The sequence below is a fragment of the Notamacropus eugenii genome, chromosome 4 (assembly GCF_028372415.1).
Source record: "Notamacropus eugenii isolate mMacEug1 chromosome 4, mMacEug1.pri_v2, whole genome shotgun sequence".
NCBI classification, from domain to species: Eukaryota; Metazoa; Chordata; class Mammalia; order Diprotodontia; family Macropodidae; genus Notamacropus; species Notamacropus eugenii.
The window spans coordinates 109596193-109611794 of record NC_092875.1 but is presented as its reverse complement, the minus strand read 5'-3'; the positions used below and the strand labels follow the sequence as shown (position 1 = coordinate 109611794).

Here is a 15602-nt window from a genome sequence, read left to right as displayed (position 1 = left end):
GTAACAATGTCCTGATTCTGTGAATAAATAAAAACAGGGCTCTGAAAAAAAAACAAAACAGTGGTACCAAGGTCCATTCCTACAGTCTTCAGGAGACATCATCAGAGTGAGATGGGAACTTTGAACTGTGAATAAACATTAATAGCTTTAGAAGCAGTGAGGTCTGGATTGCTGTTCAGTTGCTTCAGTTGTTTCTGACTCTTCATGACTCCAGTTGAGGTTTTCTTGGCAAAAATGCTGGATTGGTTTGCCATTTTTTTCTTCAGATCATTTTACAGATGTGGAAATTAAGGCAAGCAGTTAACTTAAATGATTTGGCTAGGGTCACATAGCTAGTAAGTTTATGAGTCTGGATTTGAACTTGGGAAGATGAGTCATCTTGATTTCAGGCCTGGCACTCTATCCACTGTGTCACTTAGCTGCCTGTAGTAACTGTGGATACATAGAAGAAATAGAGAATATTAGGAGAGAGAAGAAAATAGAGGCACTGGAGAGTAAATTTTTATACCTCATTAGTTTCTAAGGATATCATTGTATTAAAACATTATGCAATGCAGATTAATGAGGACCCTGAATGATTCAGGAAAGATTAAATTAGGTTTAGCATTCCTTAAGAAATGAAAAACTATAATGTATAATACAATTTAAGTTTTCTATTCAGAACATTATTTTTTTTAAATCAGTGCTTAATGGAGTATACTTAAAAGTGTACTTGATTACTGTCTGCCTTATTTTCTCATTTGTAAAATAAGAATAATAAAAACCTGCTTTCCAGGGTTATTGAGGCTAGAATGAAATCCTGTTCATAAAACACTTCGCAAAACTTAAAGTATTATCTAAATGCTAGCTATCATTATTACTAAGACAGGTAGGTGGCACAGTGGGTAGAATACAGACCTGGAGTCAGGAAGACTTCTCTTCTGGAGTTCAGATTTGGCCTCAGACACTTAGTAGCTGTGTCCTCCTGCACAAGTTACTTGACCATTTTTGCCTCAGTTTTCTCATCTATAAAATGAGTTGGAGAAGGAAATAGCAAACCACTTCAGTATCTGCCAAGAAAACCTCAAATGGGGTCACAAATAGTCAAATAAGACTGAAAAACAACTTGGAAAGATTATTATTTTTAGCTATTATTATTACCTTTAAAACTAAGATAAGAACTTAACCTGCGTAGTGACACATAACAGTAAACAGATTCAGTTAACAGTGGTCAAAAAATTCATCACTACTTTGGTTCATCTACTGATACCTTTGCAGTGTCAAAAAATCTAAAGTAAAGAGACAGCATGGTCATTTGATCCCCATGGAGGATTTAAGGGAAACTCCTACAGAATGAGAAGTGGGGATGAGTTGCCATCCACACTGGTGAAGGGGATGCACACATCTCTGAGATCACAAGTCTGTTGGATTGTAATTGTAATGTAAATGTCTATGCCTCTTCTAGACAGAGACCAAAAATGTCAGCCTGACACAGGTGAGGACTTACCATCCAAGCCTCCTTATTCTTAGGTCTGCCATTTCATCTAATAGCCTTTCTAAATATGTTCCTACGCTTAGGTTGCAATCACCTAGAAATTTCAGGAATATTATGTATGTCATCCTTTGATCTCAGCCCCCACTTTTAAATCAATATAGCTTTTAACACTAGTTATGTAAGATCATTTGGGATTTTTATGGGAAATTTATTGCTATTAAAATTGCTTTTTAAGCTAACTAGCATGTAACTTTATCCATTTTCATGTTTTTAAAGATACCAATGGAATGGAGGAACAAGAAAAAGAAAAGAGACGCCTTGTGATAGAGAAGTTTCAGAAAGCACCTTTTGAAGAAATCGCAGCACAGTGTGAATCCAAAGTGAGCACTCATGTGGTTTGGAATTATGGTAGAATGTTGTTTTTATTAAAAAATCAGGACTCAAGTGGTTTTAATTTTTTAAGTAACATTCAGTAAAAATACAAGTGATAAATTCCAAATGGAACTGCTGAAACTGCAGAGAAACTGAAGTCTGCTTTAAGTTTTGCTGCAGAACTAATTAACACCTCCTAGAAGTAAAACATAAAAGATTTCACAAGGGAAAACACAAAGCCTAGTTAGTGAAAGATGCCCAGAGAACAAAATTCAAGCTTGTTTCTCAATCTTGTTTCATTTGAGGATAAAAGACATGCCAAATAATTGTTATATTTGGGAATGTGTGAACTTGTTTTCTCTTGGGAAAAAATTATTTCCTAATTGAACTCTTACAGTCTGGACAGGTTGACAAAACACCAGGAAACAATCCCCAGCCTCTGAAAGCTCAGTCAGCATATAGTCATGCAGTGGTGCGAGTTGATCTAGTAATATTTGCAGTTCAGAGACTGTTGTAAGGAAATCACACTGTAAACACTGAATTTCTATAAAAATGTGAGTTACTAGTGGTAGTAGTAATCAGGGTTCAGTCTTACCGTTGACACGTTCTGGCTTTGTGAACCTGGGCAAGTCAGGCAGCCCTCAGTGCCCTAAACAGCAACACATCATAGCAGTACTTCACATTTTGCCCTTGCTTTGATAATATGTAGGGCATGGCTAATAGTCCTCCTCTTTCAGGGAAAGGAATGCTTCATTCCTTCAGACTGCGCTGCTCAGGGGACATGGAAATTGCTTTATTGTTAAAAACCTCATTATTTTTGTATTTGTTAAAATGAAACTATTTTTGTATCACATTGACAAAATACCAAATAGCAAATGCAGCTGGTGTATATGGCAAAACCACACATATTTTCACTGTCTTAGGTTGTCATTGCCCCTCAAAAAAGCATCACCAATCAGCCAGCTTGCTGGTGATGGACTTTTACACAGTCAGCTAGTTTGGGCCATTGCTGTCCTAATCTTCACAAACCCAGAGCCATTTCTCCTTAAGAAAAAAAATGTTAATAATATGTACTCTGTGGTTTTTAGATACAAGTCTGCCAAAAATAACTTTTTTTAATGTAGCATTATTCTGTATGTCTATTCTAGAGAAAGAAATGTCCTAACTGGCATAATTTGCCTAAACCCCTTGTCTCCACTTTGTCCTTAGACATGACTTTCTACCCCAAACCCCAGGACGGTGAACTAACATTTATAGGAATCTTGAACAAGTAAAAAGTTATAATAAATTAAAATACTGTTTGGATTAGCATTCCAGAATAGTCTATAGAGAACTAGAAAGTTCAAGCCTTCGTTCCCTTTGATCAGTATCTTAACCCTTAAATGCAAAATAGAACACTGCCCTTAGGTAATCTTGGGACCAATCGCATAAGAAGGAAAAGGGTGAGGGGGTGTAAAATGTAAGATCTTCTCTAGATAAGTGTTAAGTTTCGTTATCATCCTTAACACATTCCCTAAGAAAAGCCTTCAACACATTTTTAAACAGGGATAAGTCTGAAAAGAATTTAGCCTGGAGATAATATTATTTCTTAATATTTTCACTTGAACTAAAAAGGAGGTTTTTTTACACATCCATACTTCCATGTTATAATGCCGTGTTGGACGTCAGAGTAGGATTTCATGGATGACTTTTTTTCTTGCAATTTTGACAGCCCATATAACAATTAAAATGACCCTCTGTCTTTCGTAGACCACTTGACTTCTACTGTTATGGTAGAAGAGGATGCTAAGAATCACGTAATCTTTAGACTATCAATAAATTTAATTTTTATTATTGGCACACTAAATGTGATATCCTTGTAAGTGACCAATGATTGGATATATTATTAGAGGATATTCTTATTATTAATGAAATCAAAAGAAAAAAATTGCAGCTAAGTGAAAGGAAACATACTTCTTGATATTACTTATACTTACTTTGCCAGAGATGAAGTGGTAGTGCTAAGATCCTCTAAATTAAATTGATGTATTCCTTAATACCTGATGACTTCACAGTAAAGATGAGAAAGATAAGGATGGAGAGAAATAGAAACATTTAGGAATGAGAAAGGCCAAAGATTTGTACAGAGACTTCCCACGTTTAGATGATTAACACTTTCTTCAGTCTAAGAATTTGGTTGGTGTTGGAAATGGGAAACCCAAGTAATATCAAGAAGAACAAAGTATATTCTATTTTTGCAGAAAAAAAGCTTGTTATTAATTCATCAGTTCTAAGATCACAATTAATTTTTGAATATGAGAAAAATGTGGTTGTGGAACTGAAACAACCCTAAAGGCCAATGAAAAATCAAAATTGGGAAATAGCACAAATGATTTATCTAGAAACTTAAGCGATGTAAATTAATTACCAAAAAGAGGCATGTAAGTCCAAAAAGTGCCTAAGTTATAATAAACACCTGATAGATTTGCTAGAGAGAACGCTGCCAAAGTAACAGTGAGTTAAAAATATAAACTCATTTCTAAAATTTTATGAAAAAAGATGATGAACTATTATAAAGAATATTTGTATTTCTTTACAAAGACCTTTCTTTATAATAGGAAAAGAAGTATCATTTCATAAAGCACAGAGATACAATGGAGACGAAAAACTGTTTAAAGAAGCTTGGCAAGATATCAATTAAGCAAAGTCATCCCACATGGCATTTCAGTATGAAAATGGACAGAAAATTATAAACAAAAGAAAAATGGCAAAGATTATAAAAAAATCAGTTCATCAAGGCCAAAGAACTACCTCACCATTGGCTCTAACTTCATAGTCCAGAATGTGTTTTTAAAATAGTAGAAAAAGTACTAAAGAGAACAGAGATGGAAAAATAAACTAGATTGGGTCAAGTGTGTATAGGAGGACATCTGTGCTATAGATAAAAATTGTGAGGACATTGAGTGAGTGATGCTCAGTGTTTCTGAAGGAGGGGAAGATACCAGAACCATGGAGAAAATTGCAGTACTTAATATGGAGGAAAAGTGAGCTAGAGAACTCCAGTAACTGTTGAATCATATGCCTCCTCTTCTACCTGCACAAAACCTTTGAGTCATTTATACATAAACTGAGAATATTTTCATTGAGCATATTAATAATGAACAAAGAGACTTTTACAAGTAATACTTTACAATGGACCATATCTTTTATTATTTAACAATCAACAGAGATATAGAGCCCATTTTGTTGTTTTTTTGATTACAAAAAAACTTGATTTGGTATAATAAAATGCTGCCACCCTATCGGCACTTTTACAAAGATATCTTCTTTCTGTACATCAGAATCTTTAAAGATTCCTTGGAAGAGGCAACAATAAAAATGACCCCCTGATCATAAACATCAGATGAAGCAGAATAAGGAGGCATATATACTGTTAATGATGTTTGCCACTGCGATGATGGTGACCAAGTGTTTGTGAACAGTGAGGTACTCCAAATGCTCCCACTCATGGCTGACGTTGTGCTTCATACATTATGCTCCTCCTGCAATGTTGCAGAGCTTTAGAAGACATCTCAAGGCCAAACTGGAAACAACAATTAGATGAGGAATATCTATCGCCCAGATTTCAGTGTTCATTATGACAGATGACCTCTGCAGGTGTTCTTAAACTAATTTTTTTATTATATACCCTTTTGACAGTCTGGTGAAGCCTGTGGTTGACAGTTCAGAAAAATGTTTTTGAATAATTGAAATCTAAATTCCTTGAGAAATCCAGCTGTGGATCCCCAGGGGACTGTTATCCTCAGATTAAGAACCACTGTTAGAGAGTTTGTCCCTCCATTGTATATCTGGGGCAAACAATGCAGATGGACAGTGAGTTGAACCCATAGTTGAATAAGAGAATAGACTAGATTAATTCCAGAAAATTGCAATGTTTCTTTAATGACCTTGTGCTTCTCATGAAAACAGAAGGTCTTTGTAAAGAAATACTAACATTCTATCTATGTTGCTCCATAACAGTGAATGGAAGACAGCTGTCTCTGAAAAAATAAAAATCAATACTATTTATACAGCAGTTGAGGTGAAGGGGTGTGTGTATATTTGTGTGTGTGTGTGTCATATAAACAATACTAAACTGAAAAAGACCATAATTAAAGATGTCATTAAGGAATTTTTGAAGGAAGGAACAAGAAGCTGGATGAATGGTGATACCAGATGATTAAAGTAGACAGTCATAGAGCTCCACTGGTACCTTCACAATGCGAGGAAAAATCAAGAACATGAGTGGATCCTTGTTGTGAACTTAGGAGGGAACATAGACAAGAATTATATATGTAGACTACAATCTGCTTCACTGAAGAAACCATCTCAATTGATGAGATTACAGTTCCATATGAGTATTGAAAAGCCTCTTGGGAGGGTGAAAAGGGAGTGTAAAATCTGGCTTAAAGGTTAACATCAAAAAAAATCTAAGATCTTGGCAACTGTTCCCATCACTTCTTGGTAGAGAGAGAAGAAATGAAAGCGGTATCAGATTTTCTGTTCTTGAGCTCAAACATCACTTCAGATAGTGACTGCAGTCATGAAATTAAAAGACACTACTAGCTCCTTGGAAAGAAAGTGATAGCAAATCTGGACAGTGTAGTAAAAAGCATAAACATCACCTTGCCAACAAATGCCTGTATAGTGAAAGCTGTGGTTTTTCCAGTAGCTCTGTATGACTGTGAGAGTTGGACTATAACAGAGCTGAGTGCTGCAGAACTGATGTCTTCAAATTGTGCTAGAGAAGACTTTTGAGAAATCCTTGGATAGCAAGGAGATCAAATTAGTCAGTACTTAAAGAAATTAATTCAGACTTCTTTGGAAGGAAAAATACTGAACCTTAAATACTTTAGACACATAATAAGAAGTTAGGACTCATTAGAAAAAACCCTGATGTTGGGAAGGATTCAATACAAAAGGTAGAGGGATAGCAGAGGATGAGATGGGCAGAAAGTGTCATGGAAACAACAAACATGAATTTGAACAGACTTTGAGAGAGGATAGAAGGACCTGGTACATAGTTCATGGGATGTGAAGAGTCAGACGCAACTTAATGATTGAACAAAAGCAAAAAAGGATGAGTCTTTGGAAGGTCAGATTGCAACACTAAATTGTTGTTTGCATTAATCAAGCAGATTTGAATTTATAAGTTTTGTTTTTATTTCATGAAATGTGTATTTTCACTTTTATATCATGAAGTAATCTTCCTGTTAGAACGGGATTCTCTACATATTTTGCTGTGCAGAAGGCCCTCAAATTTTAAATATTTGTAGATCATAGGAATGTTATACATTATATAATTCATACCCTTGATTCTAGAGATAAATTAGAGTCAACATGGTATACTTAATTCAGCAAACATGAAATACCTATTATGTGCAAGGTGCTCTGTGTGATGAGACAACAGGGAATATGTAGTTAAAATATGGGTGTTCCAATCACTTGTTCTTTATTGTATATGAGGCTTTGTCCACTTTTCTGACCTCTTTGGGTCTCAGTTTCTTAACTGAAAAATGGGTTTGCACAAGATGATCTCTAAGGTCCCTTCTGGAACTAGACAGAATTAAGATAATTGAGTCACAGTGAAGTCAGATAACTTGCTTAAAGTAATTTTAACTAATTTTTTACACAGATTAGAATTAGAAGTTTTTTGCTTGATTGAATATGTCACCTGATTCCCAACGAGTGTTCTTTCTAATATATATTTTAATTTACTTTCTTGAAGTTGTTGTTTGACAGTATTGCATACTTAAAGGGAGGGAAAGAAATTATATTTCCTAATTATATTTTTTTTACTTTAAACCTATTTAGTGAAAGCAACTTATATTTTCATGTAGTAATCCACTTGTTAAGTTAGGCTTTGTACACATCAGTTGTAAGATTTTATTTGATACTACTATAGTTTTAATTTACAGAATTCAAATTGAAATGGAGTTCAGAGGCTACGTTGTCAGATCCATACTTGAACACGAATTCTTTTTATAATATCCTTGACAAGTAGTTATATAGCCTTTGCTCAGGTACCATTGTTTTGGAGGAAATTCTCAACATTACAAGGTAGCCAATTCCACTTTTACAAATACCTACTTTTAATGAAGTTTTCCCTGTAGTAAGGCTGAATTTGCCTCTTTGGAAATCCTAGCCATTGCTCCTAGTTGTGTCTTGTGGGGCCAAGCATAATAAGTCGTTATCATCAAAACATTTATATGTTAGATACTGTGTTTCCTAATAACACTGAGGTGTAGTTACTGCAGGTACTATTTTGTAGATGAGAAAATTGAGACTCAGAGAGGTTAAGCTTCTTGCAGCCATAAGCACACGGTATTGGAGGTAAGATTCAAACCCAGGTCTTCCTATTTGCAAGTCGAGCACTCTACTATGCAGCACTATTCCCCATGATATCCCTTCAAATTATAGAAAATAGCTATCATGTTTCCATTAAGTCTTCTATTTTCTAAGCTAAATAATTTCAGTTACTTTAATCCTCCCATCACATGGTCACAAGCTCTGTACCTTCCTGGTTGTCCTTCTCTGGATACTCATCAGCTTATTAATGACCATTGTAAAATGTGGACTCGGTTATGTCTTAATTCTGGTTAGGTTAAATAATATTTGTTACATTGGCTCACAGTGGTGCTTAATGTTGCAATACCTGTATAGGTAGAGAAACCAAAAAAGACTTTGGAAACCTCAGTGATTCATCCTTTACAAATCAATATTTTGACTGATGGGCTTAGTGACTAAATCTAATTGTTTTGTTTTAGGCTTAATGATACAAATCATTGGAAAAATATTCAGCTCTGTTTAGCATATCTAATGTTCTTTTTTCCATTTTTCTCTTTCCCCTCATAGGCAAATTTTCTTCATGACAGACTTGCACAAATACTGGAGCTTACCATACGGTAAGGATTTATGGATGTAAAACCTGGATGAGATTGACTAATTCTTCTTTGAGAGAAATTGTGGCAAGCTGATTTTAAACAGTTATGGTAACAACATTTAAGGAAATGAAAGTCAGTAAATATTTCTCTTCTCCATTCCACTGTCGCACTGTCCTTTGTACAAAATTGTTGTCCTGAAGAAACAAACCAGCTGAGTTCTAGAGATTGCCTTTGTGATTTTTATTTCCTTTTTCTTCCTTATTGAAAAAGCTTGGGGGACTCTCACTGAGTTGTAAAGGTGATTGTTACCAAGGACCATAGTGTCTGTCATATTACCCAGTACAGGGCTTTAGCATGTTCAGAGTAAATATTGTGATTCAAATTACTGATTTTTGAGGGTCAGCACCTTATCTAACATTGCTTTAATTGGTGTATCAGTTGGAACATGTTTATTTTAGCTAATACCTTGTTCTTTAACATGCTGTCTGTTTACCCATAAACTTCTGAAATGTACCATTTAAAAATAGTGCTTCTGCCAAAATAATGTAACGTTAAGTTTAACTAACTGCTGATTGTCCTTGAACTTAAATAGTAGCAGTGACTTGATCTATTGGATACATACAAAAATCTTAATTTAACATAAATAGGTCTCTTGCAGTAGTTACTCACTTATAGATAACCACAGCAGGAAACCACAAATCAATTGGAAAAAAGATGTAAGGGAGATAAACTAGCATTAGACATTACAGGTTGATTAGTGTGTCTGAAGGAGAGGAAATAAAATCATAGAATTCATGATTCATATTACTCTGTCACTCCCTGGCCTGTTGTGATGTATAAACCTGTTTACTCTTATGCTAAAATAGCCTCAGATTTCTTACATACCTTTTGTGTCTACTTTTGATAGTTTTTGTTTTTTGATGTAAATAGCATGCTTATCAGATCTGCAGATATCACAAAGCTAAAAGGGCTAGCTAACAACCCAGCTCGTGAGTTTTGCATTTTGCATGTTGTTTCATTTTTTTCCACACAGTAGGATTTCAGAATAAAGAAGATAAAACTTAACATGAGAAAATCAACTAAATTTAACTTCCTTTTAGTTGATTTCGCACACAAGTGTGACCTTGGTCGGAACTGTTGTGTCATCCTTCTGGGTGGTGCATAGCACAACTCCTTCATACCTTGTGTAGCTATTTAAGGTCCTGTAGCGTTCCTGAATTCTTTGAAATTACAAACTACATGCCAGCCTATAATAGAAGCTCAACAATTTTGCTTTGTTGCTCATTTATCCTTTTTTTCACATTTTGTATACCTTCCTACTTTGCATAATAACCATATTCCTATATTTTCCATTGCCCTTTTCTTGCTCTTCTGTGGCAGACATTCTTGTAGTTGTTCAAGAACCAACTTAGGCTTAAGACCTTTATGAAATAAGTAACTTTTTGTTTATCTCATTGTCTAGTAAATAATGCACCTGTTCATGTATTGCTAAAGCTCAGCAAACCAAAATGCTATTTTAAAAAATATTATAAGTCATTATTCATTTCTGACGTGGTGCACTCAGAGTACAGCTTTTGAATTATTAAGTGTTTAGACTTGAATATTAGAACTGAAGTTTAGTACGTTAAGTCAGCAAATTATACCATCTTTTTTTTTATTTTCTGGCAAACATTACATTCCCTGTAACCTAATTGGGGAGGCCATGTCAGGGATACTTCTGAAAATAAAATTCTCTGAAAAAAAGAAAGCCAATTTTAAATATACCTGCTACTGATGCCTTTTTGTTCTTTTACAGTCCACCTCCAAGTCCATCGGGAACACTGACCTTTACATCTGGACATGCCCAGTACCAGTCTGTCCCTGTTTATGAGATGAAGTTTCCAGATCTCTGTGTGTATTGAGTCTTATGGAGTCTGCTGAATCATATTTAGTTTAAAGTTGAAAATCAAGGCTAAAATTAGTTTTTAGAGTCAATTTGCTTCTTCCCAGTTAACATATTTACTCAAAATAATTATGGAACTAAAGTTGAACCAATTGATAGATTGCCAAAGCAAATTAGACATTTAAACTGTATTCTCTTAAATACATTGGAGCATACAGACTTGTCACGTCAGTTTGTTTGAATTCCCTATTGGTTTTGAAAGTTGAACAAGTAAGATTTTTTTCATGTTGTTCTATAGCACATTTTTAACTTTTCATAAATGCTTATTTCAAAAGCAAGTTTTTGTTTTTTTCAAATTCTTAAAGGACATTTACAAGCATACAGAGTATATGGTGTATTTCATAAATTTATACAGAACTGTTCTAGCAAGAATGACTTAACTTCTTGTTGAATAGAATGACTTTAGCTTCTTGTTGGATAGAATAGGAAATAAATATATCTGCTTGCAATCCTGGAGGCTCATATTTGGTGGCTTTTCCTCCAGTGCTTCAGAATAAGTTGCAAAAAAAACCCCACCATTACTAATTCACAGTAACAAATTACATTTGTGTGATAGTGTTCAAAGACTGTGATCTACAAAAATATACATTTACAAATCTGATATTGCTATACTGTGTTTTCTGCTAAAAGTTTAACTGTTCTGCTTGAGAAGTGTGAAGCTTCCTCATAGAGCACCAGATTGTGCAATATTTTTACATCATAGATGTGTATATAGTTTATGGGCCATGCTTTGAAATTGCAGTCATATTTTGCTGTGGCTCCATTGATTGAGAGAGATATATTTAGTATAGAGAGACATTTTTAAGAAATTAATTGTTCACTTGTGAATTCATAAATATAAAAAATGAGAATTCTATACATTTCTCTAAATAGTATATTAATTTAAATTTTCAGTACCTTTTTACATATTGATTTTTTTTAATCAATCCTATAGTTTCAACATTCCTAAATGTTGATTTTAAGTTCATTTTATAAGATTTGAACCAAATGTACCCATGTATATCTTGTTTTTTTAGAATTACCTTAGACTACCCTGTGGTTTTAGAGAACGTGTGGCAAATTTCATAGGTTTATATGTCTGCTAATATCAGTGCTACAGTTTGTTCATACTGACATGCTTTTGATAGTATTTTCTTAAAATGGTATGTATTTTGGTGAATTCCTTGGCACTAGGTGTTAATAAACACTTTTTTTCTTCATGGTCCGTTTTGAAATTCTCTTCAGAAGATTAAAAATCATCTGTTCCACAGTCCAGTACCTTGATTGGAAGATTTTTCAGCCTACATTGCCATTTACATGAAGCAGCATAAGCATCTCAAAAGCTAAAAGGAACTTAATATTTTCAATTAGAAAATTGTAATAAAGTGTTCATGTGAATTTGTGTGTATTATTTAGACTCTGCTTGAAACAGGAAAAATGAAGAGGTATAAGCAAAGCCACTGTAAATCTTTTCAATATGTGAACCAAAATAATGGTTTTCCTTCTTTATGAAAGTATAGTAGTGCATGCTCCATGTTGTAATCATTTAAACCTATGAAATGACACATTGAAACGAGGGAATGTTCTCAAAACTAACTGTTTTCCCATTAACAGGGTGCTCACAGTTGTAGACAACAAAATAGCCTGTCTGGTATACTTTTGGGGATTTTGCTGCTACAACTTGACACCCTGCTCAAACCAAAATCTTTGCATCAATATGCCTACTTTTGTCCTGTTTTCCCACTTTGATTTTCTTTTTAAGGTAAGATGTTTTTGACCTACATTCCTTTTTTTAAGAATCTAAATGGGGAGACAGAATGCAGAACAATCATCATCCACTTGGATGCCATTTTATAAATTAACACTGTGTGCTTTTGTATGAAAAAATATAATTTAGTAATCTATGAAAATAAGAAATTAAGAATGTATTTTCATTTGCACTCATGCAATATACAAACTGCTGTACATATTTTCTTGTTTAGGGAAATTTAAATTTACTGCATGTCTTGATTGCATGTACCCTGGGAAATGTAATTGGCTTTTATTGCACCTTTCACTTAATCCATTCATAAATTGTTGGTTTGAGTTTTCCTTGGTTTAACCACAGTAGACTCCTGTACATCCTTGATTACTTCTGACTCTGTTAACTGTAAGTTCTGAGAATAGATAGTTTCTTTAATTTATTTCTTGTCATAGGAATACCATAGATGCATTTGTGTATGTCTCTTAGGCTTTTAGAGACTGAGAGTGTGGGATTTGTTCACCATCTTATTGTGTTGATTTTTTTTTCTATAGGTGTTAGTCAAATAAACTGTTAAGTATTTTATTTTAATGTACACAGTTGTTTTGTATCATTTCATTCTTGAACAGTTTTAGTATCTAGACTATACAGTGTGTATGCTTGGCCTCTAGTACCTAGTGGCTGTTGCATTAAAATTTGACTCTCTCGGCATCCAGCAAATTTTGTATGTCTTTGAGCTTTGCTTTGAAATTTTTCTGAACTTAACTGTATCTTGTAATAGTAAATTTTGCTTGTTAGTCCAAGATAAGATAATCCCCATTTCCACAAGTAAGACTTATCTCTTACTGTTGTAGATATGGAAATGAGACTTATTTTATCTTGTTTTATCCATGCTGGCACATTCTGTACTAAATGTAATAAATCCAGTTTCATGAAATATAAGGATACACTGTGTGATTCACATGTAAGCAATAAAAAAAGCCAAAAAAAGATCAAGTAGTCATGCTATGTGCAGTTTTATAAAAAGTATTGCAGTGGCTCTGTATTTGGAAAGTGATATTTTCAGGTGAGAACCAAATGACTTTTTCATCATCAGAATCTGTACTTACATACTTAAGAATATTCAAAACTATAGTTGAAAGTATTTTTTTATTTTTTTTAAATTTATTTATTTAACTTTTAACATTCATTTCCACAAAATTTTGGGTTCCAAATTTTCTCCCCATTTCTCCTCTCCCCCCACCCCAAAATGCCAAGCATTCTAATTGCCCCTATCACCAATCTGCCCTCTCTTCTAACATCCCTCCCTTCCCTTATCCCCATCTTCTCTTTTGTCCTGTAGGGCAAGATAACTTTCTATACCCCATTACCTGTATTTCTTATTTCCTAGTGGCAAGAACAGTACTCAACAGTTGTTCCTAAAACTTTGAGTTCCAACTTCTCTTCATCCCTCCCTCCCCACCCATTCCCTTTGGGAAGGCAAGCAATTCAATATAGGCCATATCTGTGTAATTTTGCAAATGACTTCCATAATAGTCGTGTTGTGTAAGACTAACTCTATTTTCCTCCATCCTATCCTGCCCCTCATTGCTTCTATTCTCTCTTTTGATCCTGTCCCTTCCCAAGAGTGTTGACTTCAAATTGCTCTTTCCTCCCATTGCCCTCCCTTCCATCCTCCCCCCCACCCTGCTTATCCCCTTCTCCCCCACTTTCCTGTATTGTAAGATAGGTTTTTATACCAAAGTGAGTGTGCATTTTATTCCTTCCTTTAGTTAAATGTGATGAGAGTAAGCTTTATATTTTTCCTCTCACCTCCCCTCTTTTTCCCTCCACTGAAAAGTCTTTTGCCTGCTTTTTATGAGAGATAATTTGCCCTATTCCATTTCTCCCTTTCTCCTCCCAATATACTTCTCTCTCACCCCTTAATTTCATTTAAGACATGATCTCATCCTATTCCATTCACTCTGTACTGTGTGTGTGTGTGTGTGTGTGTGTGTGTGTGTGTATGTATGTAATTCCACCAACTACCCAGATACTGAAAAGTTTGAAGAGTTACAAATATTGTCTTTCCATGTAGGAATGTAAACAGTTCAACTTTAGTAAAGTCCCTTATGACTTCTCTTTGCTATTTACCTTTTCATGCTTCTCTTCATTCTTGTGTTTGAAAGTCAAATTTTCTTTTCACCTCTGGTCTTTTCATCAAGAATGCTTGAAAGTCCTCTATTTCATTGAAAGACCAGTTTTTCCCCTGAAGTATTATACTCAGTTTTGTTGGGTAGGTGATTCTTGGTTGTAGTCCTTGTTCCTTTGACTTCTGGAATATCCTATTCCATGCCCTTCAATCCCTTAATGTAGAAGCTGCTAGATCTTGTGTTATCCTGATTGTATTTCCACAATACTTGAATTGTTTCTTTCTAGCTGCTTGCAATATTTTCTCCTTGACCAGGGAACTCTGGAATTTGGCCACAATGTTCCTAGGAGTTTCTCTTTTTGGATCTCTTTCAGGTGGTGATCTGTGGATTCCTTGAATACTTATTTTGCCCTCTGGTTCTAAAATCTCAGGGCAGTTTTCCTTGATAATTTCATGAAAGATGATGTCTAGGCTCTTTTTTTTGATTATGGCTTTCAGGTAGTCCCACAATTTTTAAATTGTCTCTCCTGGATCTATTTTTCAGGTCAGTTGTTTTTCCAATGAGATATTTCACATTATCTTCCATTTTTTCATTCTTTTGGTTTTGTTTTATGATTTCTTTGTTTCTCATAAAGTCATTAGCCTCCATCTGTTCCATTCTAATTTTGAAAGAACTATTTTCTTCAGTGAGCTTTTGAACCTCCTTTTCCATTTGTCTAATTCTGCTTTTGAAAGCATTCTTCTCCTCATTGGCTTTTTGAACCTCTTTTGCCAATTGAGTTAGCCTATTTTTCAAGGTGTTATTTTCTTCAGCATTTTTTTGGGTCTCCTTTAGCAAGGTGTTGACCCTCTTTTCATGCTTTTCTTGCATCTCTCTCATTTCCCAGTTTTTCCTTCACCTCTCTAACTTGATTTTCAAAATCCTTTTTGAGCTCTTCCATGGCCTGAGTCCATTGAATATTTATTTTGGATGTTTGGGATACAGAAGCCTTGACTTCTATGTCTTTCCCTGATGGTAAGCCTTGTTCTTCCTCATCAGAAAGGATGGGAGGAGATATCTG

General features: G+C 34.6%; 1 protein-coding gene across 3 annotated transcripts in view; it reads left to right on the top strand.

The window, feature by feature from the left end:
• EFR3A (EFR3 homolog A) overlaps nt 1-12067 on the top strand; it is a 137846-nt gene extending 125779 nt beyond the window's left edge. For 2 of the 3 annotated variants that reach the window (XM_072603057.1, XM_072603055.1), the window contains 3 exons: nt 1751-1854; nt 8720-8769; nt 10544-11889. In XM_072603057.1, the coding sequence (XP_072459158.1) occupies nt 1751-1854; nt 8720-8769; nt 10544-10649 (260 nt within the window). In that variant the 3' untranslated portion in view covers nt 10650-11889. Of the gene's footprint in view, nt 1-1750; nt 1855-8719; nt 8770-10543; nt 11890-11914 lie in introns of those variants that run through there. The other variant, XM_072603056.1, reaches the window with a different exon arrangement.
• The last annotated feature ends 3535 nt before the right edge of the window (nt 12068-15602 follow it).